The 23733-nt window shown below is 44.7% G+C and overlaps 1 protein-coding gene across 8 annotated transcripts in view; it reads right to left on the bottom strand.

The window, feature by feature from the left end:
- CEP112 (centrosomal protein 112) overlaps window positions 1–23733 on the bottom strand; it is a 355922-nt gene that overhangs the window by 219534 nt on the left and 112655 nt on the right. For all 8 annotated transcript variants that reach the window (XM_075903951.1, XM_075903955.1, XM_075903952.1 and 5 more), the window contains 4 exons: window positions 18176–18330; window positions 17717–17846; window positions 15569–15661; window positions 14331–14390 (listed from right to left, as the gene is read on the bottom strand). In XM_075903951.1, the coding sequence (XP_075760066.1) occupies window positions 14331–14390; window positions 15569–15661; window positions 17717–17846; window positions 18176–18330 (438 nt within the window). The remainder of the gene's footprint in view (window positions 1–14330; window positions 14391–15568; window positions 15662–17716; window positions 17847–18175; window positions 18331–23733) is intronic.

Here is a 23733-nt window from a genome sequence, read left to right as displayed (position 1 = left end):
CCAATATATGAAATGAAATAAAAGGTAATAGACAAGAAAAGAGATATAGATTTGTCTCCAATCATAACCTACACAGCCTAATAGCCTACACACAAGTTCTCACTCATTGACTTCTTTTGAATTTAACATTACAACTGTTTTTTATAAAGATTTATTTCACAAAGCATTTTTAAAAATATGATAAAATGTGTTAACTAAATTACTTTAGCATACTGACAACAGTACAATATACATTCAGGTATTATGGTATCCAAGAACAGTTGCTCCCAAGGAAATAAAACATATGCAGAAAGAACTGCACTAATCTAGAATTCTTTACCCTCTTTAAGATCAAAACTGAGCGTGATTCAACACGTGACAAAGACTGCATATTCTCTTAGCCACATTGTGAAATAAGCACAAGATAAGTCAAGGTTTATTAATCTGTTCTCATTGTGAAATTTTTGGGTACTGTATTTTTGCAGTGGATGTGAACTATGCATCTAACCTAAATGCACACCCATAACAGTTTACAGAATCTTCAACATAAATGTAACTCCTCAGTCAGCCAATATATGTATATACATACATAACATACATGCATAGACATGCATGCCCAAACACACACAACCCTTCCTCCCTCTCTCTCTCACACATATATAGACTCAAAAGATGTGTGTACAGACACACTCTTTATCTTACATTCCCATTTTTCCTAATTTCATCTTTTTCTCTTTTAAAAATATATTTAGATTATAAACAAGTCTTTAAAACAAGGACTGCATTAAATGCTTGCACAGCACCAAGCACATTTTGGATGCTATTATGATACAAAGTAGTAAATCAATATTCTTTTTTAAATAATTATTGTTCTCAGTGCAATCCAAGCTGACAATTTTGTTCTTTTTAAGGCATTACATGGTATAGATCTTACTGAGATCACCTCTCTCCCTGTATACCATTTCAGAGTTCCTAGGCTGTTCTAACATGCCCTACCTTTTAGTGTCAGGAGGCTAGTAGCAAGTTTTAATCTATGAAGGGTTCTTTACTCTGATTCTGTTGGATTAACAGGGGGGAAGTGAGCATCAGAGTTTGTCAACCTCCCAGAAAGGGTACAAAGCACTTCTGCTCACATTGTTTTTTTGCCTAAGGCAAGTTAGGTGTTAAAGTTGGGGAGATGGTTATGACCCCTTCATGCTGTTCTGTGGAAACTTTCAAGACCACAAGGGGTAGTTTAATAATATTTGTTGTGATCTTGGAGATTATTTTGACTGAATTCATTTGTTAATATGCATTTTGTCACTTTTTATTTTAAAAAAATCTGAAAGTACTAGAGTACTGGTGGACTCATGAAAGCTGAAAGAAAGGTAGGTTTAGGCTGAGCTAGGTTACTCTCATATCTATATTTTCTTTGTGACAAAGGATAAAAGTAAATTCAGGGAGTGTTCTTATAGCACCCAATTATTTGCAGCATCATGTTTGAGTAATAAGAAAGTTCTCAGGAACTCGGCAAAGAGGAATACAATTTTATGCACGTGCGTGTGCGTGCACACACACACACACACGCACACATATATAAATGAATGCCAAATTAAAGATATTACATGATTCTGCATAAATTATAATTTTTTAATAGTAAATAAGAATTGATATTAAAAAGTGGGCATTAAATATTTGTGATTTTTGAAGTAATTAGTGTGATGAAATTACATCAAAGAAAAAAAACAAGTTGTGCAAACAGAGAATTTGGTTTCTAAAGTACAGAATTCTAGAGTAGCAGTGAGAACATTTATAAGCAAGGTGCCATCAGCTAAAAAGTGTTGTGAAAATGTACAAGTGACGAGAAGTCACAGCTCTTGCTCCACAAAGCCCCTCTGTGGTTTTAACTGAAACCTCAAGGAGAAAAAACAAGAAAATTCAATAAACCCCAACACCCTACAAATTTCTATAATGTGAACCACAGGACACCAGTACATTGTAACTGATTATATATTGAAAATGTATTCACGCAATATGATCAGAAATTATATCACAAATATATCCAGACAAGAATCTGCATTAGTATCAATGACCTTGAATGTCTATAACAAGATGCATGGCATACCAATATCTCAGATGAAAAACAAGGGAAAAACACAATTGAAGACTCACTGTGTAGCAAGTTTCAGTACAGAAGCTAACTGTGTGCAAAACTGAGTATTTAGCAGGTTCAGAACATTCTCAGAGACAGAGGGATTTTCCATTAGGATGGTCAGAAGCCAATATTTACTCTCTTAGCATATTATATATATGTATAACAGCTGTCTCAAGAACTGCTCTTGGTAATAGTGTATCACAGTTAATACACTTTGCTGTCTGTTTGGAATACAAGCAAATTATTTGTAAAAAAAAGACAGTTACTCACCTTGTGCAGTAACGTCTGTTCTTCAAGATGTGTCCCCCCATGGGTGCTCCACTCGAGGTGCTGGGCTCGTCCCGGCGCCACAATCCAGAGGATTTTTCATTAGCAGTAGCCCCCTGCCGGACTGCGCATGCGCGACGGCCCCTTCGCGCCTTTTATCTGAGCGCAGTCCGGTCTTGTCAGTTTCCTCCCACCCGGAAGCATCTGAAAGATATAAATAGAAACTCCGAAGCAGGGAGGAGGGTGGGTCGTGGAGCACCCACGGGGACACACATCTCGAAGAACAGACGTTACTGCACAAGGTGAGTAACTCTCTTTTCTTCATCGAGTAGTGTCCCCGAGGGTGCTCCACTCGAGGTGAATACACAGCAGTGGTCTAACGTTACATGAGTGCTTCGGGCCTATCATCCTCGTGCTGTAGACAAGACAGCCTGAGCTACCCTTGAATCAGAGGTAAGTATGTTCGCGAGAGCATAGTGTCTAGCGAATGTGAGGGTAGATGACCAGGTTGTCGCATGGTATATGTCCTGCAACGGTACTCCGTGAAGATAGGCAATGAATGTTGCCATGCCCCGGGTGGAACGAGCACGAAGACCACTGGAAGAGATTTGTTGCGCAAGGCATAACATTGTGTGATGCAAGTGATGACCAAGCAGGAAATACGCTGCGCACAAAGTTGCTTTCCCTTGGAGCGCTCGGCTGTAGAAAGGAAAAGCCGCTGAGACTTCCTAAAGACTCAAGTTCTGTCAAGGTAAAAGGCCAGTGCTCGCCTGACATCTACAGTGTGTAGACGTGCGTCTTCCAATGAGAAGTGAGTCTTTGGGTGGAAAGTCGGCAGGATTATGGGTTCATTTATGTGGAAAGCAGAGTTGACTTTTGGCAAAAACGCTGGTTGAACACGCAATACTGCCGCATGACTGGAGAATTGCGTATACGGCAGATCAGCAGAAAATGTTGCTAATTCACTTACTCGACGCGCCGACGTAATGGCAAGTAGGAACACCGTTTTCATCGAGAGCATTTGTAGATCACATGTTGAGAGCGGCTCAAAAGGGGAATGAATCAGAGTGTCCAATACTAGAGGCAAGTCCCAAGGCTCCGGTGGGATCCTATGGGACAGATACAGATTGTCTAATCCTTTCAGAAACCTTTTGGTGATAGGGTGGACGAACACTGAATAGCCGTCAATTGGAAGACGGAAGGCTGAGATTGCCGCCAGATGTACTCTTAGGGAAGAAATAGCCATTCCCGTCGTCTTTAGATGCATCACATAATCTAGGATTTGTTGTATAGACAGTGAATGAGGGTCAAGATCTTTTGCAAAGCACCACGAATGGAAACGACGCCATTTTTGGAGATAGGATTTGCGCGTTGTATGCCGCCTACTGTTAATCAACACGTGCCTCACTTCTTGAGAACAGGAGAGTTCGGAAGCCTGGAGCCAGCTAGGAGCCATGCCGTGAGGTGCATGCGATCGATGGCTGGGTGAAGAATTGTGCCGTGTTGCTGAGATAGCAAATTGAACAGTTCCGGTAGTCGTCGTGGATTGGCAACTGACATCTTCGACAGCTGTGTTAGCCAGGTCTGTCTGGGACAGAAAGGTGCTATCAGAATTACTGTTGTGCCGCCTAGTGCTATCTTTTCCAGAACTCTCGGAATGAGTGGAAGAGGAGGAAAGGCATACAGGCAGTCCCTGAGTTACGCGGATCAGACTTATGTCGGATCCATGCTTACGAACGGAGCTTTTCTCGCCCCGGAGGATGCGGGCAGCAGGACCGCCCAGACACGCCACGGTACCGTAGCCCATGTCCTCCGGGGTGAGAAAAGCGGCTCCGTGGCTCCCTGGTCTGCTGGGTGGGGGGCTCCCCCCAGCAGACCAGGGAGACACAGAGCAAAGCCGCGGAGGACGCGGGCAGTGGGACCGCGGCGCGTCTGGGCGGTCCCGCTGCCCACGTCTCCCCGGTCTGCTGGAGGGGGGGCGCGCAGCTAGTGCGCTCCCCCCCCCCCAGAAGACCAGGCTTTTCTCGCGGATGCCTGTGGTAGAGCAGCTGGGGCGCTGCCGGGTTGGTCCCGCAGCGCCGCTCCTCGGCGCTATTGGACCAACCCGGCAGAACCCCTGCTGCTCTGCCCCAGGCGACCTGATTCAGCCGCTGCTGGTCAGTTTCAACAGCGGCTGAATCAGGACGCCTGGAGCAGAGCAGCTGGGGTTACTGGACCAACCCAGCAGCACCCCAGCTGCTCTGCCCCAGGCGTCCCCAAGTAAGCCGCTGCTGAAACTGACCAGCGGCTGACTACAGGAAGCCCGAGGCAGAGTTGCTCTGCCCCGGGCTTCCTGGAATCAGTCGCTGATCAGTTTCAGCAACAGCTGACTTGGGGACACCTGGGGTGCTACCGGGTTGGTCCCCGCAGCGCCGAGGTGCGGCGCTGCAGGGACCTACCCGGCAGCGCCCCAGCTGCTCTGTTCCAGGCGTCCAGATTCAGCCGCTGTTGAAACTGATCAGCGGCTGATGCCAGGAAGCCCGGGGCAGAGAAACTGTGCCTCGGGCTTCCTGTAGTCAGCCGCTGGTCAGTTTCAGCAGCAGCTGAATCTGGAAGCCAGTTCCGACTTACGTACAAATTTAACTTAAGAACAAACCTACAGTCCCTATCTTGTACGTAACCCGGGGACTGCCTGTATAGCAATTGGTGCTGATCTCAGTCCAGGCGGAAAGCATCCCCCAGAGAGTTTGCGCCGATGCCCGCTCATGAGTAATATTGAGGGCATTTCCTGTTGTGTCAAGTGGCGAACAAGTCCACCTTGGGGAAGCCCCATAGCAGGAAGAGGTCGCGGAGCACCTTGGGGTGTAATTCCCACTCGTGTTGTGAGAGGAAATGCCTGCTCAGAGTATTGGCGATCACATTGTCCTTGCCAGGAAGGTATGCTGCGGTTATGGTGATACCTTGTTGAATAGCCCAATTCCACAGGCGCACAGCCTCTGCGCAAAGAGAGCAAGAACGTGACCCCCCCCTCCGTTTGTTGATGTAATACACCGTGCATATGTTGTCGGTGAGTATCTGTATGGAGTGTCCTCGGATGATGAGCAGAAAGTGTTTGCAAGCATTGAAGACTGCTCTCAGCTCGAGAAAATTTATATGATGTAGCGATTCCTGGGGAGTCCAGAGACCCTGCGTCCGGTGCTCCTGAAGGTGAGCGCCCCAGCCGAGCAGAGAGGCATCTGTAGTGATTTGCAGTGATGGTTTGCGGGCATGAAAGGGGACCCGTTAGCATATTGTTGGGGCTGTCCCACCACGCCAAGGAAGTCCGGACCCGACTGGGCAGAGAAACCATCCTGTTCGTACTGTGAACCCGGGGCGTGTACATCCAATGCTGAAGACTGCGCATATGGAGTCTGGCATGCAGAACCACATACGTGGTGGCCGCCATGTGCCCCAATAGCGGTAGACAGGTAAGTATTCGGGACTTGGGAGAAATTGATACCGACTTCACCAGGTCCTGTATGAGTTGAAACCTATTTACCGGCAAGTATGCCCTCGCGGTCAGGGAGTCGAGTCTTGCTCTGTAGTGGGGTAGAGTGGTCCCCCACTGAGCCGGAGGCGGAGGAACCCCTCTGGGAGCCATTTTGGGCCCAGCCTAGCCCCGCCCCCTCAGCTGACCGGAAGTCAAAGGGCGGGGCTAGGACTACAAGAAGGCTGCCAGGGAGCTCAGTCAGGGCCCAGCCTCTGAAGGAGACGGAGGCCTGTCCGGAGCTCCTGCCTGGGGAGAGTAGGACCAGGGCCGGGCCGCTCTCAGAAGCCTCCCCGGATGCCAGCCAAGGCCTCCCTGCCAGGGCTACGGAGGCCAGGCCAAGCCAGCCAGCAGAACGCCCCCCCCCCCCGGGACCCAGAGGACTGGCCCGAGCCGGGGGACTGGCTGGAACCCCGATGGGTACTGGAACGCCGGGGCAGAACGAGCCCATGGGACGCTGCAGGGCTCCAATCCCTTGACCCCTGGATTGGGCCGCCCGGACCCTGATGGGACGACACCAGCCTCGACTCCCCGACGAACCTGCTGAAGCTACAGGTACCTGGGAAGGGGGAGATGAGAGTGGCCCAGGGGGTAGTCCGGGTGGCTCTCTGCCCGCGGCCAGCAAGTTACGGGCCGGAGCCCTGCTGAGCCAGTCGCAGCAGCACTGCTGCCATCAGGGCCCCTGGGCCGGGGCGCAGTGAGGTGGGTGGGCCTGCGCCCCCCAGTCACCCCCTAACCGGGTGGCAGTATCCCCCCTCACTGCTGCTGCTGCTGGCGCCCTCCCGGGCTCGCTCCCGAAGGAGGGAGCGTCTACTAACAGGAGTTTGAGTGCGGCCACGCCTGGCGTCAGGGCCTGGCCGCCATCTACCGTCCGTGCCTTGGGCGGGAACTCTTAAAGGGACAGGACTAGAATGGTTGCCCTGCCCAAACTGTATGATACTAGACTGACAAGTGGTGGGCTTATTTCTCTGCAACCCGGACCTGAAGCAAGGCTGGGCGCGCGAACAATTACCTCTTGGCCCGACCGGAAGGAAGGCCGGGAAGAGACTCGCCTGCCTGGACTAGTTTAAGGCGCGGTAACGCAGGGAAGCAGGCACGTCTCTCCCTGTGTTGGAGGTGGAGGAGCCGCCTCCTGAAGGCCTACCAGCCTATCATAAACTGCCCTCCCCCGGAAGGGGGGGAAAAGCTCAGGCTGTTGTGGACATTGCCGGAGGGCAGTGTCCTGAAGGGGATCCGGCCACCTGCCCGCAGTGCTAATTCCCCCACTTGGCGGCAGGTGGTGTTGTCTCAAGCGGGAAGCCGCTACATGCTCCGATAAACTCCAGGTCGCAAGTAGGTGTCAAGAAGGTTCTCTTGACATTGACTACGAGTCCTAGGGCAGCAAACAGAGTGGTAGTTGCCGACACTGCCCTTGTGGCCTCGTCGAGTGTGGAAGCCTTTAGCAGGCAATCGTCCAGGTACAGGAAGATTGTAAAATCGAGGCGCTGCAGGTAGGCCACCACTACCGCAAGGGTCTTGGGGAAAACCCGTGGGGCCGTCAACAGTCCGAAAGATAGCACGCGATACTGACAGTGGTCGGACCCCACTAAGAACTGAAGGAATCTTCTGTGGGCTGGGTGAATCGTTATATGGAAGTAAGCGTCCTGAAGATCGAGGGACGCAAACCAATCCCCTTTGTCTAGAGCAGGAATGATCGAAGATAACGTAACCATCTTGAATTTTTGCCTTCTCAGATGACGGTTGAGCCGACGTAGGTCCAGGATAGGCCTCCAACCCCCTGATTTTTTTTTGGGTGAGAAAGTAGCGAGAATAGAATCCTCTCCCCAAAAAGCGTGTTGGCACCCTTTCCACTGCCCCTAATGTGAGAAGGCGCGACATCTCTTGATGGAGAAGAGTCTCGTGAGAGGGGTCCCTGAAAAGGGACGGGGAAGGGGAGGAGGGAGGGGGAAGAGAGGTGAAGGGAATGACATATCCTGAAGTGATTACGTCGTAAACCCACCGGTCGGTAGATATGAGAGCCCAACCATGGTGATAAGGCCTGAGATGATGATGGAATACGCCTTTTGTGATGCCTAGAGTCTCTGTTAACGGGATGGTCCGAAGTCCCTCGATCAACATATCAAACCTGCTGCCCGGCCCTGTTGCTGGACGGGCACTTTGTTAGGTTGTTGGCGACGCTTTTGGGGACGTTGTTTTGGCCTCTGTTGATCGTATGGCCTGGTCCGAGGCATCGCATATGAGAATGGTCTCTGCCTATTGTAGGGTATGTATTTCCTACGTTTGTAGGGGGCATGTACATCCCCAGTGTCCTCAAAGTTGTACGTGTATCCTTGCCTGAGTGGAAGACCTGATCAGTTTGACTGGGAAAATAGTAACCTGCGATCAAAGGGCAAATCCTCCACCTTGGCCTGCAACTCCTTTGGGACAGCGGCCTGGTGTAGCCAAAACGCCCGACGCATGACTATGGCCGAAGCTGTGGATCTAGCAGCTGCATCAGCCGTGTCGAGGGCGATCTATAAGGCTATTCGGGTGACCGTATAGCCCTCTTGTATCACCACCTTGAGAATCTGATGTTTGGAATCCGGCAAGTGCTCAAACAGAAGGACCAGTTTCGAATAGTTGTCGAAATCGTGATTTGCTAATTGTGCCGCAGCTTACACATCCTCAGAGCAGAAGTGGAGGAGGAATATACTTTCCTGACCAAGATATCCAGCCGTTTAGCCTCCTTGTCATTTGAGGAATTTTTGGTTTGAGACGTTCTTATTCTCTGCTGTGCAGCATCCACAACAAGGGAGTTAGGCTGAGGATGTGTGAACAGAAACTCCATATCCTTCTGAGTTATGAAGTACTTCTTATCCGACCGCTTATTAGTTGGTAGCGATGTGGCCGGAGTCTGCCAGATGTCATTGGCAACCTCCAATTTAGCGTAATCAAAGGGAAAAGCGAGCTTTGACTTCTGGGAAGGTTGTAAGTTCTTCAGCAGCCGATGCTGTTTCTGTTGTACATCCGTGATCTGGATGTCTTGAGATTGCCCAACCCTCTTGAAGAGTTCCTGGAACTGCTTGTGGTCCTCCGTAAGAGACAAGTCCGCAGGGACAACTGCGTCATCCGGCGAGGAACGCTGCGCCGGGGAATCAGGGCTCTGGTGTCCTTGAAGAGGAGTGTGATCCTGCCTATCCTCCTGATAATGTGAATCCAAATCCCCAGCCAAGGATGGTGGAGCAACATAAGGGGTAGGCTCGTCCGGACCATGTGGAGATTCAGGCCGAGAAGATTGCGGTGACCACGATCGCGAATACCTTCTGTGGCGAGATGAATGAGAAGAGCACTTGTGATAACATCGGTCGTCCCGGCGGCTGTGGCAGGGAGAACGGCTGTATCTTCTCACCGTGTCATATCGACGAGGACACTCTATACATCTTGGAGACCTTGGTGAAAGGGATCTCCTATAGTAGCGTGAAGGAGACCGCGAGTATTGGTCCCGATAGTATCGACGTGGCGGCGAACAACGAGGTGACCTATAGTAGAGTTCCCTGGGGGCCGTGTAACGGTGAACATGACGATGGTAACCAGCATGGGACGAGGTAGGTGAATCTGGCCCAGGGGAGAAGGTGACACGGTCCAGTGTCAGGGACGGTGTCCGGACCCTTGCAGATTTTTGCTGCACTTTAGTTGGCACCGAGGAATTGAAGGCAGGCTGAGGAGGCGCCTGTGGCAGAACAGCAGGCAACAATGGAGCCTCTATCACTTGATCGTCAGCAGAGCAAGGTCTCGGTGCCATTGGATCAGCCAGGGATGACGTGAAAGCTGGCGGCTGGGGTGGCAGAGACTCCTGCTGCGGTGCCGCATCCGGTGCCGATGTGCCTGGTACTGAGAAACACGGAACGGCACTCAGAGAAGGCGCTGCGGGTGCCGACACAGCTGGTTGCAGGCGCGCATGCGCAGGAACTCCCGGTGCCGGGGCTTCTCTTGCCGGCTCCGCCATGGCCGTTGAAGCCGTTGCCGGCACTGACTCCACTCGCAAAGCCTTTGCGGGTACCAGAGCAGAGCTTTTCTGGCAGGTTGCAATTGGGGCAGAGGAGCTACGGCCCTTGCCCGACTTGTCCACGGGGAGTCTCGGTGCACAGCCAGAGCTCCCCGGTTTGTCCGAACTGCCGCCCGGCGTCTTATGGATCCTGCGGGAGATCTCTTGCCCAGCTTGATCTTTGGGAGCAGAGCGCGGCTCGGAGTCTTCTGGAGCTTGGAGAGCCTTATTAAATAAAAAGTCCCTCAGTCTCAGCTCCCGATCTCTTCTGGCGCGAGCTGTCAGCTTCGTGCAATGGCTGCACTTTGCTGGGACATGAGCGTCCCCAAGACACCGGACACACAGGGAGTGTCCATCGGAGACAGGGATAGCCTCCTGGCACTGAAGGCACTTCTTGAAGCCAGGTGATCCTGGCATCCTTGAGTCTTTTTCTGTTATTTACTTCGTCAATTTCAGTCAGGAAGACACTGACTGACTGCTAAAGAAAAACTTTTTTTTTTTTTTTATAAACAGGGAAAAAAAGAGGGGGACTACAACTACTAACACTATAACTGATAACTATCTATGACTAAACAAGAAAACTAACTCTAAGAGACTTTCTCTTTCTCCTCAGAGACAGGAAGGGAGCCCAATCTAACTCAGTCTACAGCTGCGGACGGTTGGAGAGAAACTGACAAGACCGGACTGAGCTCAGATGAAAGGTGCGAAGGGGCCGTCGCGCATGCGCAGTCCGGTAGGGGGCTACTGCTAATGAAAAATCCTCCGGTTTGCAGCACCAGGACGAGCCCAGCACCTCGAGTAGAGCACCCACGGGGACACTACTGGGTGAAGAAGCAGGTGCTTCCTTTACTTGTAAAATCACTTTGCCTAACTGGTTCCTGATTTAGGAGATTACCATGTTTAATCAAACAGTGACATTTAGGGTGATTACCTATTATTTGTTTGTTGTTCAAGGATCTTAACAGAGACTAGTCATCATAGACCAATAAAGGTTATTAGAAATTAGTAAATATTTAAGCGAACAGATTATACCTGATAATGCATGCTTCTTTTACTCAAAAACAGGCTACTGTTTTGAGTATTTTAGTGTGTGTCTAGACTACATGCCTCCGTCGACGGAGACATGTAGATTAAACAGATCGGCAGAGGGAAATGAAGCAGCGATTTAAATAATCTTGGCTTCATTTAAATTTAAATGGCTGCCCCACTCTGCCGATCAGCTGTTTGTCAGCAGATCAGGGCAGTCTGGATGCGCCGCTGTCGACAAGGAAGCCTTTGTCGATCGGCGCAGGTATGCCTCATAAAACCAGGTTTACCTGCGCCGATCGACAAAGCCTTCCTTGTCGACAGCAGCGCGTCCAGACTGCCCCGATCTGCTGACAAACAGCTGATCGGTAGAGCGGGGCAGCCATTTAAATTTAAATGAAGCCGCGATTATTTAAATCGCGGCTTCATTTCCCTCTGCCAATCTGTCTAATCTACATGCTTCCGTCGACGGAGGCATGTAGTCTAGACACACCCTTATAGACAAATCTGTCCTCTATTTTATGGGCCTATGTAAATAATATGGTAAATATATTAGTTTTGTCTCATGTCAAAGATTTTCACAGTACACAGTTACATCAATGCTTATGAACATGTGGACACCTGTATTGCTCTCTATGAAAACAAGTTTTTTCCCATCATACAGTTATATAATCTATCCTGAAATAAGCTTTATCTTATGTATTTCAGGAGTCAAAAGGCACATTCCCTAGGGCATTGTTTCTCAATTGGTGCTCCATGGAACCCTGGGGTTCCGCGAAGCAAAAGTAGGGGTTCCACGAGGAGCCAGCACTCCCTGACCCCTCTGAAAGAGAGAGCTGGTGTGACAGGATGGACCTATCCCGGGGGAGAGACCTCACCGATCCCTGCACTTTACGGGGCACGCAAGGAGTGGACACCTGTCTGTGCCACCTGTTCTTGTGCGGCAGCACAGAGGGGCTGTTCTGCCACCAGGGGAACGCTGAGCTGGGAGACGTCAGCTGCCTGCCGGGCCATGTGTCCACGGTGGGAGGACTCCCCTGCCCCCCCCCCCCCCCCCGCAGGACAGCATCGCGGAAGTAAGTTGCTGGGGTGCAACAGCCTCTGCTGCTCAGGCAGCGCGCACACCAGCTGTTTGGGGAGGGGGAGTGCAGTCGCACACTTCCCGGAACTCAGAGGTGCTGCAGGATTGCCAGGTACTGGTCCCAACTGCCCCTGTCCAGTCCCCTCCATGAGTACCCTGTCCTCACCAGCACTGTCCCCAGCACCCTGTCCCTGTCCCCAGAACCCTGCCACCCACGCCAGGACCCAGCACCACCCTGGCCCCAGCACCCTGCCATCCACCCTAGCACCACCCTGTCTCTGGCCCCAGCACCCTGCCACCCACCCCAGGACCCAGCACCACCCTGGCCCTGGCCACAGCATCCTGCCATCTGCTGTAGAACTCAGCAGCACCCTGTTCCTTATCCTAGCACCCTGCCAGCCACCCCAGTGCCCAGCAGGACCGTGTCCCTGACCCCAGTATCCTGCCACCTGCCCCAGCATCCTGCCCCAGTACTCCGCCACCTGAGCCAGCATCCTGACACCCAGCAGCACCCTCTCCCCAGCCCCAGCACCCACTATCACTCTGTTCCCTGCCCCCACCAGCACAGTTTGGACCACATTAGTGAGGCTTGGAGGTTTTTGGAACTGACTTTTCTGGTTCCTCACCCCTCTCATAAATAAAGACAATGCTAAAACCTTTGGAGTTTAACATAATATTTTATTTAAAAATGAAGCCTGGCCAACAAGCCCCCAATTGGGGCCAAACCCCCATCTCACTGCAGCATCATAACACTCCTGCACCACCTGACCCCAAATCTGAGCCTATCATACACTGGAACCCCCCTGTCCTGAGACTCTTACATCCCCAAACTCCTGCACCCCCACATCCTCAGTCTTCTGCCACAACACTCCTGCACCATCCACACATCACAAATCTGTGCCCTGAGCCCATCATACTCACAGCCTTCTTGCCCTGAGCCCCTCACATATCCAGCCCAAACTCCTGCATCCTCACATCCACAAGCCCATGGCTTGCTCAGCACCCCAACTTTCCACCTGAGCCCCAACACTCCCCAGCCTGGAGCCTCCTCCCCAAGCCAACATCCCCTTCTCCTGCATCCAAATTCCCTCCCAGAGCTTATAATTCTCACCCCTTCCCACACCCAAATCTCTCATTCCCACCCCAGAGCCCGCACTTCCTGTCTCAACCTAGTGAGAGTATATAAGGGCTGGGGATAGCAAGTGATGGAGAGGAGGGGAACAGAGAGAATGAGGCCTCAAGGCAGGGGTCTTGGTGAAGGAACGTGATTCTCATGATTCCCCCCCCCCCCCTTTTTTTTTTTTTTTTTTTGCTTGACAAGCCTAGGGGTTCCTTGAAATTCTGAAAAGCTGAAAAGGGTTCCATGGCCAAATAAAATTGGGAAACACTGCCCTAGGGGATGGGTTGACAATAGTTGTTATTAACCTGAGGCTCTCAAGAGATACCACAGATATAGAAAGACAAAAGAAAACTGAATAGACAGTAAAAAATATTAACATGCGTATGTATATGAGTGCACAGGACCTGGCTCTGCATCAGTTTAGACTTGAATTGTTCTTAAAGAAATACAAATTGTGTAGGTAATCTACTATATACCTGAGAGAGTTTGTCTGTCAATGAGTGTGTATGTGTTTGTTCAAAAACTGCTCCTAAATGGTGAGAACTAAGACCACTGAATTTGGTATCCAGCTTCCTCTTAACTTAAAGCAAGGTAAGGGTTCGGCTGTGCTACAAAATGGGATGTGCCCAAAATGGGACTGCTTCTCATAAAACCATACAGAAAAAAGATAATCACCGGCAGGTGAAAGGGGCTTGCTGGTAGTATGCTCTGTTTCCCCCACCAGTCCAGGACTGCCCCACCTCTGAGCATCCCATCCCTTAATGAGGAAGAACGGCTCTTGCGCAAGAGGGGGTTTTGCGCAAAAAGGAGCCATCTACACAGCTCCTTTTTGTGCAAAAGCCTCTTGCACAAAAGTGGGTGCTAAATAATTATGCAAAAGAAGCACAGTGATATTCCACGCCATGCTTCATTTGCATAAACTTTTCTGGAAGAAGGCTACAGTGTAGCCATAGCATAAGTGAATTAAATGGTAGGCATCAATATGTTTTGAGCCATAGACATTACACTTCTGGAAAAAATTAACAGCTTTATCCTTGTTTAAAAGTGGCTTAGTACTAGACACACCTTTAGGTTTCATCAGTTTCATACCCTTTTTCTGTCCATTAAGCACTTTTTTGTGGATTTAAATAATTAGTTCTTGCCTAAGATAGCTGGAAGTGCACATAACATTCACCCTTTTCCTTCAAACTCTACCTTTTTTTCATGAAATCGCTCTAAATGAAGTTTTTCCTGTTGAAATTTGTGTTCTTGATCCTGAAAATTAAAGGAATTTACTTTTAAAAAGGAATCACCACTTCTTTAAACAGTTTAGCATAATTAAAAAGCAGCCTTTAACTAGACAAAACCTGTACATTATACTAAAGCACAGTATGGCCCATGGCAACCAAAGTGTCCAACTTTATCTCATAATCAAATGTTAATCTAGAGGTTGAACCTCTCTAGTCTGGCACCCTCTGGACCTGACCAGTACCAAAACAGACAATTTGCCAAATCACAGGAGGTTAATATTGTCTAGCAGTATCACGAACATTTTCACTACTTACTGAGCTCTTAGAAGACTTTTGGGGGTAAATTAAGAGATAAATAACAGCTCAGAACACTTAGGACTGGTGAATGTAAACAAACTTTATGGGACTGTGGGAAACTTGGGCACATGAACAGTAAGTGGACATCCGGCTAACTAACACCATGCCGTACCATGGAGGTTGCCAGACCAGAGTGCCAGAGTAAACGGTATAAACAATGTTAAGATGTTTTATTTTAGCTCTAAATATTACACTGCATTATTACTAACACTTGATCAGCTTGAGGTGTCTCCAGACTACCAGTCAGAAGATACAGGTTCAGTTAAAGGTCTCGGGGCTTGTTCCCACAATCATCTAAGGTGCATCTACACTGCTAAATTATTTCGGAATAATGGCTGTAATTCTGAAATAACTATGTGAGTGTCTACACAGCAAGGCTGTGTCTAGACTACATGCCTCTGTCGTCGGAGGCATGTAGATTAGACACATAGGCAAAGGCAAATGAAGCCGCAATTTAAATGATCACAGCTTCATTTACATTTACATGGCTGCCGCGCTGAGCCGACAAACAGCTGATCAGCTGTTTGTCCGCTCAGCGCGCTAGTCTGGACGCTCCCCTGCCGACATCAAAGCCCTTTGTCGGCAGCCCCGTTATTCTCTATAAGCCACTGATATATATTTTATCAGTTCAACACACAGGAAAATAAGACAAATAGCCACAAAGTTTTTTAAAAGGCTAAGCCAAAAGACTAAGAACAAATTCTACTCTGTTAAGTGTAGAGGGATTGGCTCCTCTGATTTCCAAGAACTCCAAAATATATCTTTTTTGGCATTCTATTCATACAAATCTTGAGAACAAGTAAAAAGGGCTCTTCATTTTTCTTGAGTGAAAATTTCAGGGCTCACCCTCAGCTGTTGCTGCCTTTGATGTTCTGATTCTTGTAACTGTTGTTTTAATTCAGACACGCTCTGTTCTAATTCTTCAATCACATCAGATGCCTGTAGGGATTTAATAGAGGAGTGAATGTTTGTCTTGTAGTCTCTATTTGCTCTACAGAAATAAGTTACTCTTTCCCTTTCAAAATTACATCAAAAAAGTTAAAAAAAAATATAAACTTGGAATAGACAATCTTTTTTAACACAAGTTATATGTATTTCATTTCTATTTGTCCCTAAAAGTGCAAGTGGGACTATAGTAAAAAATTAACACACAAAAATTAGAAACAAAACAAACAGGCAGCTGACTTTAAGAAAAAAATTGAAAATAAAATGGACTCAGTCATTTCGCATTTTCTTATGAAAGATTTTAGCATTCCAATAATTAAAACCAAACTATTGGTTCCATGTTTGCTCTAAGGTGATCAATAGTTTAGAATAGCTACAGTTTTGGAAATGTGCAATTTTTAAAGATATATTTATGATGTGAATGTGATGTAGGCTCGACAACCTATCACCAAGTCTTCTTATAAAAAAACCCTAATTTTTTGTATTTTTTGCTGAATATTTAAAAGTTTGAGTTCAAAGATGTATGTAACAAAATGTTTCATGAATAAAGGCAGGAAAATATTTTAATATATGCCCGAAGAAAAACATTTTCTTAGTTACTTTTTTGGTAACATTTTTTGGTAACACATTTTCAAAGGGGCCTCATCCAAATCTCTAACGGTATGTCTACATTAGTCCCCTAGTTCGAACTAGGGAAGCTAATGTAGGCAATCGAAGTTGCAAATGAAGCCTGGGATTTAAATATCCCGGGCTTTATTTACATGTTCCCATCTGGTCACCATTTTGAAATTCCACTACCCGAAGTAATTGCCCACAGCTACACGCGGCAGTGAAACAGCAATTCGAACTAAGTCCTTAGTTCGAATTAACTGTTACTCCTCCTGGAATGAAGTGTAACAGTTCATTCGAACCAAGGACTTAGTTCGAATTGCCGTTTCACTGCCGCGTGTAGCCACGGGCAGTTACTTTGGGTAGTGGAATTTCAAAATGGCGACCAGACGGGAACATGCAAATAAAGCCCGGGATATTTAAATCCCAGGCTTCATTTACAACTTCGAATGCCTACATTAGCCTCCCTAGTTCGAACTAGGGGGCTAGTGTAGACATACCCTTAGCTTTTTGTCAAAATTAGCTTGTCCAAGTTCTTTGGAACCTATTACCTAACATTGATATATGCAAAACGAGAGCTCAGCTAAATAGTTTACCATTTAACTCTCTCAGGAGGAATGTGGCTGTTGTGAAGTCTATGACACACCGACACATTTTACACAGGAGTCTTGCACATTATTGCTCTTTAATGTAGGCATATCATGCACAAAAGAGTACAAATCAAACTCAAAACAATGCCCTTTGTTAGTTCATATTTCCCTTGGGAGTCTCTGGGCTTAGGAAGGCAGGCAGGATTCTCTCTCTCATGCAGGCCCCCACATGATCTATTACTTCTCCCTCATGGAGTCTTCTCACCCACCTTGCCTTGCCATCTCTTAGCCATGCTCATACTCTCTCCTTCCCAAACTTCCTGTTGCTCTATTTACAGACTCCATTTCCAACACCCAACTTTTTCTGTTCTATATTTTAATTATTTTCCATTGCTCTTATATCCTCTCATCCCTGCAGAGAGGTTGGATAAAACTAGTTTTCCTGGATTTGAGTTCACCCAATGTTCCCAGGTACTTTCACCTGAAGAGGTGTCTCAGAATTCTAAGAACCAATCCTCCCCTGTAAACGGTCTGGGTCAGGAGGATGAGACACATCCCCACCTGCAGGAATCAACATACATATTGAGGCATTAAAATACAGTAATTTCATAACTTGACTCACAATACCAAACTTCAAAAGCTGTATAGACATATCTCCCAAGCTATCACAGCATATGAGTAATCTTAGGGAAATGAGCAGCTCCGTTGAGTAAAGTAATTAATGTGCCATAGTATTTAAAAGACTGAAGCTTATAGTCCATTTTGAAAATTTGTCCCTTATGTATGTAAATTGGTAAGCAAGCATTTTTATACCCATTACTCCTGGGCGGTTGTATGTCTGTAAACATACCTTAGCTGCAGAAAGAGCATGTTCCTGTTTCATAAAATTTATGTCAATATCATATTTGTTTTGTTGCTGTTGAATATTCTGTTCATAATCTTGTATAATGCGATCCTTCTCTTTCTGAAGGGAGTTGCACCTTCAAGTATTAAGAAAGGAAAAATAAAATTGCAATTGGCTTCAAATATTGGCATTTTATTTGCTTTATGAAATTCTGAAGCTTCTGCAAAATTCTGCTCACCTTCCTATTCTTCTCAATTGATAATGTTAAATACATTTGGACAAGGCAAAATATATTATGTTTTTTTTATGACCATCATCTCGGTGAGTATCAAAAAGTGAGTTTTGCCCATTGGTAAATTTTCATAACAATTTCCTGATGCTCAATTACTGAGCACTGATTTTCTTCAAGAGAGAGCATGATGTTTGATTTTGTAATTCTCACGTGCTTTGGTTTGTATTAGTTACCTTGATTTCACCTCCTGCAGTTCAGTGCACGCTGCTTGGTAGCATTGCTCTAGATCAGTCTTTTCTTGAGATAATTTCTGACGCTGTGAATTACTATTTTCAGCCTCTACAGTCAGCTGCTGGACACGAGCCTCCAGTTCTTTGACCATCTGGTTCTACAAGAATAGGTCATTGTTAAGAATAAATTAGTGCACATCACTGTTGTTATTCAACAGCCTAGAGCAATTGCAGTTCTCTGGTGGTCTAAAGAAATAAGAGTTATAAAAGCAAAGCTGTCATCAATCATGACAGTAAATTCTATAATGTATCAAAGCTTTCAAAATATACATGTTTCAAACAAAGTAAAGAGTGACCTCTGCCTCCAAGCCCAAACTAGAACAATACTTGCACTAGATTTCTATAAAGCATTTGTAAGTAATATGAAGCAAAACAAATGTAAAGAAAAAACTGCTATTGAGGATATCCTATTTTAGTATTTCATACCTGTTAGAAACAACACAACAATCAACGACAATATAGACAGCCTGCATAGAAGACAGAGCTCAAAACAGAAAAAATTTCTAGACTCATACGTGTGTGTTATATAATATACACACACACACACACACACACACAGACACACACAGTGGGTCATATACAGAAATTTATTAGATTTTTATACATATATATGTGCATCAGGTAAAATTCTATAGTCTTTATAATGTTATGGAATCCAATTCATTTAATTTGAACACCTAATTGACTCCCAATATTTACTATAATTATTTATTTATTTAGTTATTAAAATGAAATCATGGCCAATACATGTTTGTAATAAATATACTGAGGTACCAAAGAACTGCTGAATTCAGGAGTTGTTCATTATTGCAGTCAGTCTCTTAGTGTCACATCCAAGAGATTGCAAAAACAACATGATACAGCAGCTGATAAAAGACATTTTCCATTCATAAAATACTGTTTCTCTGACTAAATGTGTTCATATGTGCATAGGAGATATTTTGAGATCTACTGATTAAGTGTGGCATGCTATAAATTAGGGGCTACTAATAGGACTGATTATAATATACATATTGCAATATTCAATAATGCTTTATACATTTTCAGTACGTCTTCATATCAATTTACACATATTAACAAATACAATTTACAAATACAAACATTATGTCATGGGGTAGGTGGTATGATCCCCCTTTGAAAAATGGGAAATTGGGAACAGAGAGAGAAAAAAACCCTGGACACAAACAGCCAGAGTCATGACTAGAAAACAGGTATTCCTGATTCCCTGCCAGCTTCTCTCTGGCTACGTCTACACTGGCATGATTTTCCAAAAATGCTTTTAACGGAAAAGTTTTCTGTTAAAAGCATTTTCGGAAAAGCGCATCTAGATTGGCAGGATGCTTTTCCGCAAAAGCACTTTTTGCGGAAAAGCGTCCGTGGCCAATCTAGACGCGGTTTTCCTCAAAAAAGCTCCGATCGCCTTTTTCACGATCGAGGCTTTTTTGCAGAAAACAGTACTATGCTGTCTATACTGGCCCTTTTGCGCAAAAGTCTTTCGGAAAAAGACTTTTGCCCGAACGGGAGCAGCATAGTTTTTCCGAAAAAGCACTGATGATTTTACATGAGATCGTAAGTGCTTTTCTGGAAATTCAAGCGGCCAGTATAGATAGCTGGCAAGTTTTTCCGCAAAAGCAGATGATTTTGCGGAAAAACCTGCCAGTCTAGACACAGCCTCTGTGTTTACCACCTCTCTTTATAATTAATCCCTTTTCATTAAATTATAAACGTACACTGAAAATTGTGTTAAACACAGTTTCACTATGTTCAGCATGAAAATATCTGAGAATTTCAAAGAAAAAAGATTTTTTTCTATTTTCCATTCTTTCCTAAAGTGATTTTAGTGTATAAGGAAATTAGAATAGAATTCCTGAGGAGGTAGAGGTGGGAAAATAAGACACAGCTGCCTTTTCAGGATGTTCAAATCAAAGTTATTTTTATATTAACAAAGGTTTGGAAGTGGGGGAAGGGAAAGGAAGTGGAAGAATATTTTCACTCTTGGTTAAAAGGAAAGTAAAAACTCAAACATCTGTCAACTCCATTCATCTTCAAGTTTTGTAATACATTTTAAATGTGCCTGTAGACATTTCTGAAACACTCATGCAATCAGAACAGCATTACTCAAGCTTTGCAAAACAGTCTAAAATATTTTCTCAAACACACCAATCCTAACCATACACTTGTGTTTCATTTTAAGAGAGCCTTTTTCCATCAGTGCAAAAAGCCAGCTGCAGGGTCTGGTTTGTTTGGACAACAAATAAAGTCAAGTATATTTTACTTTTAAGTTACAGGATTTGTCATGTAGCTAGTGGAGATTATGATCTTGTTTTTGACAAATAGCAGCTTTCAGACATCCTGTACCCAATAGACTGAACAATATGATAAGATAAGGAGGATATCCCACTTTGCCAGCTGGGAGAAATTTGGCAAGAAAAAAAAGTTATCAACTTAATTGCCAATGAGAATAGTGTCTTCATGGATAACTTAAGATGTCAAGTGGGGCACAACAAAGCCAATCCCCTAAGAGGCTTGTAGCATGCAATGAAATGGTGTTATAATTTACAGGAAAACTGCACTAATTATAATAAGTTTTAGAACAAAATACAGTAATAGTTTCAAATAAGGGTAATATCTTTTATATATTACATGAAAACAGTTGGTAGTTTTATTATGTATATGTAATATTAATTAATCATTCATCTAGTCTGTAGTTAAGAGCACATTCAAGAATATTCCTGAATCCTCTACTGTGGCTGGTAGGCTGCTCAGTGTAATGCGGGCATTCTTCTCCACAGCTTCACCAGCAGCTGTTGGGTACTCCTTTTGAAACATGCACTGCACAATATGAGTCACTGGAGCTCCTGGACTACATGGATCTTTTATCTGGAGGCTGTCTGAAGGGAGCTTAATGCAAAATCAGGATCTGAACCAGTTGTCAAAGCAGCTACATCCGAGCTAAGAATTTGGCCTTTTAAGCATAAAAGACTATATTAAACTCTTTGAAGGCTTTCGCAATCTAGATTTGTACATTAATCTAATCACATGAAGTATTTGTATTATACTCCATGGATGGATTTACCTCTCAATTTCCAAATAGGAGTCATCAAAAATTTTCTAAAACCACTGATTTCTTTTGGCCTTCATGAGTTTTTTCTACAGATTCAGACTTTGAAATTACTGTCGCCCATCAATAAGGAATTCCCTCCTCCTCCATGCATTTTCACTTGTGAAACACATCCTTCCTTAAAAGGTTTTTAAAATGTAAACACTAACCCATGCCAGCAAAAAAGTTGGAAAAAAAAAGATACAAAAGTTCTAAATCAGAGTCTTGCTTTGCATCTCTCAGTACATTTTGAATTATCCATTTAATTTACACTGTAAAATCCTCAGGGTAGGGACTGTGAGTTCCTCTGTATCTTAACAATTATAAATAAAAATATTCAGTCAACATTAAGTATCAATATTCCCACAAATTATTATTTAAAAAGTTAGGAGGTGAAATGCCCTCTAGCAGCACAACATATTTCTTACTAAGAAATATAATAAATTATGTGATACAAGCTCTTAAGGGCCTTTTACCATAAATAGTCAGAGTCTAGTAAAATATACAGCATGAGCGTTCTGGAGGAAAAAAATTTAAGGAGCAACACTATGCTTTCAACTCTTTGAAGCGGCTAGCTATATTATAGAGGTGATACTCAGCTTCCAGGAGACGACATCACTTTCAGGACCTTAAGTAATATTACATACTAAACAACCACCTCCCTCAAATATTCCTATCTGAGTTGCATTGATATAAGCAGAGCTCTGCAAATCTGCAGATATGCACTTTATATCTGAGGGTATCTGCATCCACAGATGTGGATGCGGATATCCATGGCTCACTTTTGTGGATACAGATAAAAATTTTGTAACTAGAACCCTGCATTTTGCAAAAAACCGCTTTATATCCACAGGTATGTTCATGCAAAGACATGGATATCTGTGGCTCATTTTTGTGGATACAGATGTAGATACAAAATTTTGTAACTATGCAAGGCTTTAGATACAAGTCCTGAAGGGCTCTGCTGACTTTGATGATTTAGACCATTAATTCATCTTTTAATTAATAACTTTTCCCAAATATCTTCCTACACATACACTTACCACAGGACAACTGCTATGGATAATGATAAAGTAAGGTTTCTGGCAGAGATGGCTGAACATATGAGAGAGAAACGGACAAATGGCTACTTACATAATAAAACTAATGCCAAAAACTCCTCTACATAAGGCCATAAAGCTTTCATAATTTTTCATAAAATGGTTCCATAGCTAGTAATCCATTGTTGCTTCAGTGTTTAATAATTATTGATGCTAAATCACAACCTCCTCATAACCGTTGTTATCTACATCTACACTGAGATAATTTTTCCAATAAATAAATGTTTTTGTCAGAAAAGATTTTTATTATAATATTGATAAAAGTTATATTCACCCAATTCACTGTTCACAATAAATGACACTCAACAGTATGAAATGCCATAAAAAATGAAAAAAGCCTAAAATAACAAAAAAAGAGAAACTAATTTTCAGTGACAGTTTAGTCTTTCATCTTAAGCCATGCCTTGAACTCTACCTTGTTTAATTATTAACTCAGGAGCTGCTCAGCAAGCTCTGTCTGCTTTTGATGGTTCTTAAATTCAATCCTGCTGACAGACTGTGTCCATTTTTCTCCTTATTTACTGTTGCCTATGACAAGGTCTGAATGCTAATTTTTCAATTCAACATTCATTAATGATAGAATAAAGTTTGTTTGATGTTGTCCTTTAGCTCATTCAAACTATCACTTTTCTTTAATGTCTCACCTTGATGACAAAAGTATAAGATACCTCCTTGAAAGGGACTTGTTGATTTTTGCTAAAATAATATTTATCAACTGTGTAGAACGTATACTGAATACAGTCCACAACTGACTTTCAAATTGTCTGCATTTTAGTAGTTTAACAATACACAGTGTATTTCCCCTCAGGTTTATGGGAATTTATATGGAATTCAGAATGGACTCTTCTCTTCTCTAAGGCTATGTCTACACTACAAGTTTTCCCAGCAAAAAATATTCTAATAAAGGACTCATTTGCATGTGTTGCAATCTCATATTCATATTTTCTGCTGATCCGTTTTTGCACAAGGGTTTATGCGCAAAAACAAGCAGTGTGGATGTTTTCTTTTTGCGAAAAAACCCCTTTTTCCGTGAGACTGTGGAAAAAGGGGATTTTTGCGCAAAAAGAAAACGTCTGTACTGCTTGTTTTTGTGCAAAAGCCCCAGCACAAAAACAGATTGGCAGAAAATATGAAAATGAGATCACAACTCATGCAAATCAGTCTCATTAGCATATTTTTGCCAAGAAAACACGTAGTATAGACATAGCCTAAGTGTACTAGAACACATGTGATGGATAGCAGGAGCACTGACCAGCACCTGGTGACTAAGGGGTTAAACTCAGGTAACTAGCATGAGTGTT

This window comes from Pelodiscus sinensis, chromosome 20, assembly GCF_049634645.1.
Source record: "Pelodiscus sinensis isolate JC-2024 chromosome 20, ASM4963464v1, whole genome shotgun sequence".
Taxonomy (NCBI): Eukaryota; Metazoa; Chordata; order Testudines; family Trionychidae; genus Pelodiscus; species Pelodiscus sinensis.
The sequence above is the reverse complement of the archived record's forward strand: the minus strand, read 5'-3'. Positions and strand labels throughout refer to the sequence as shown.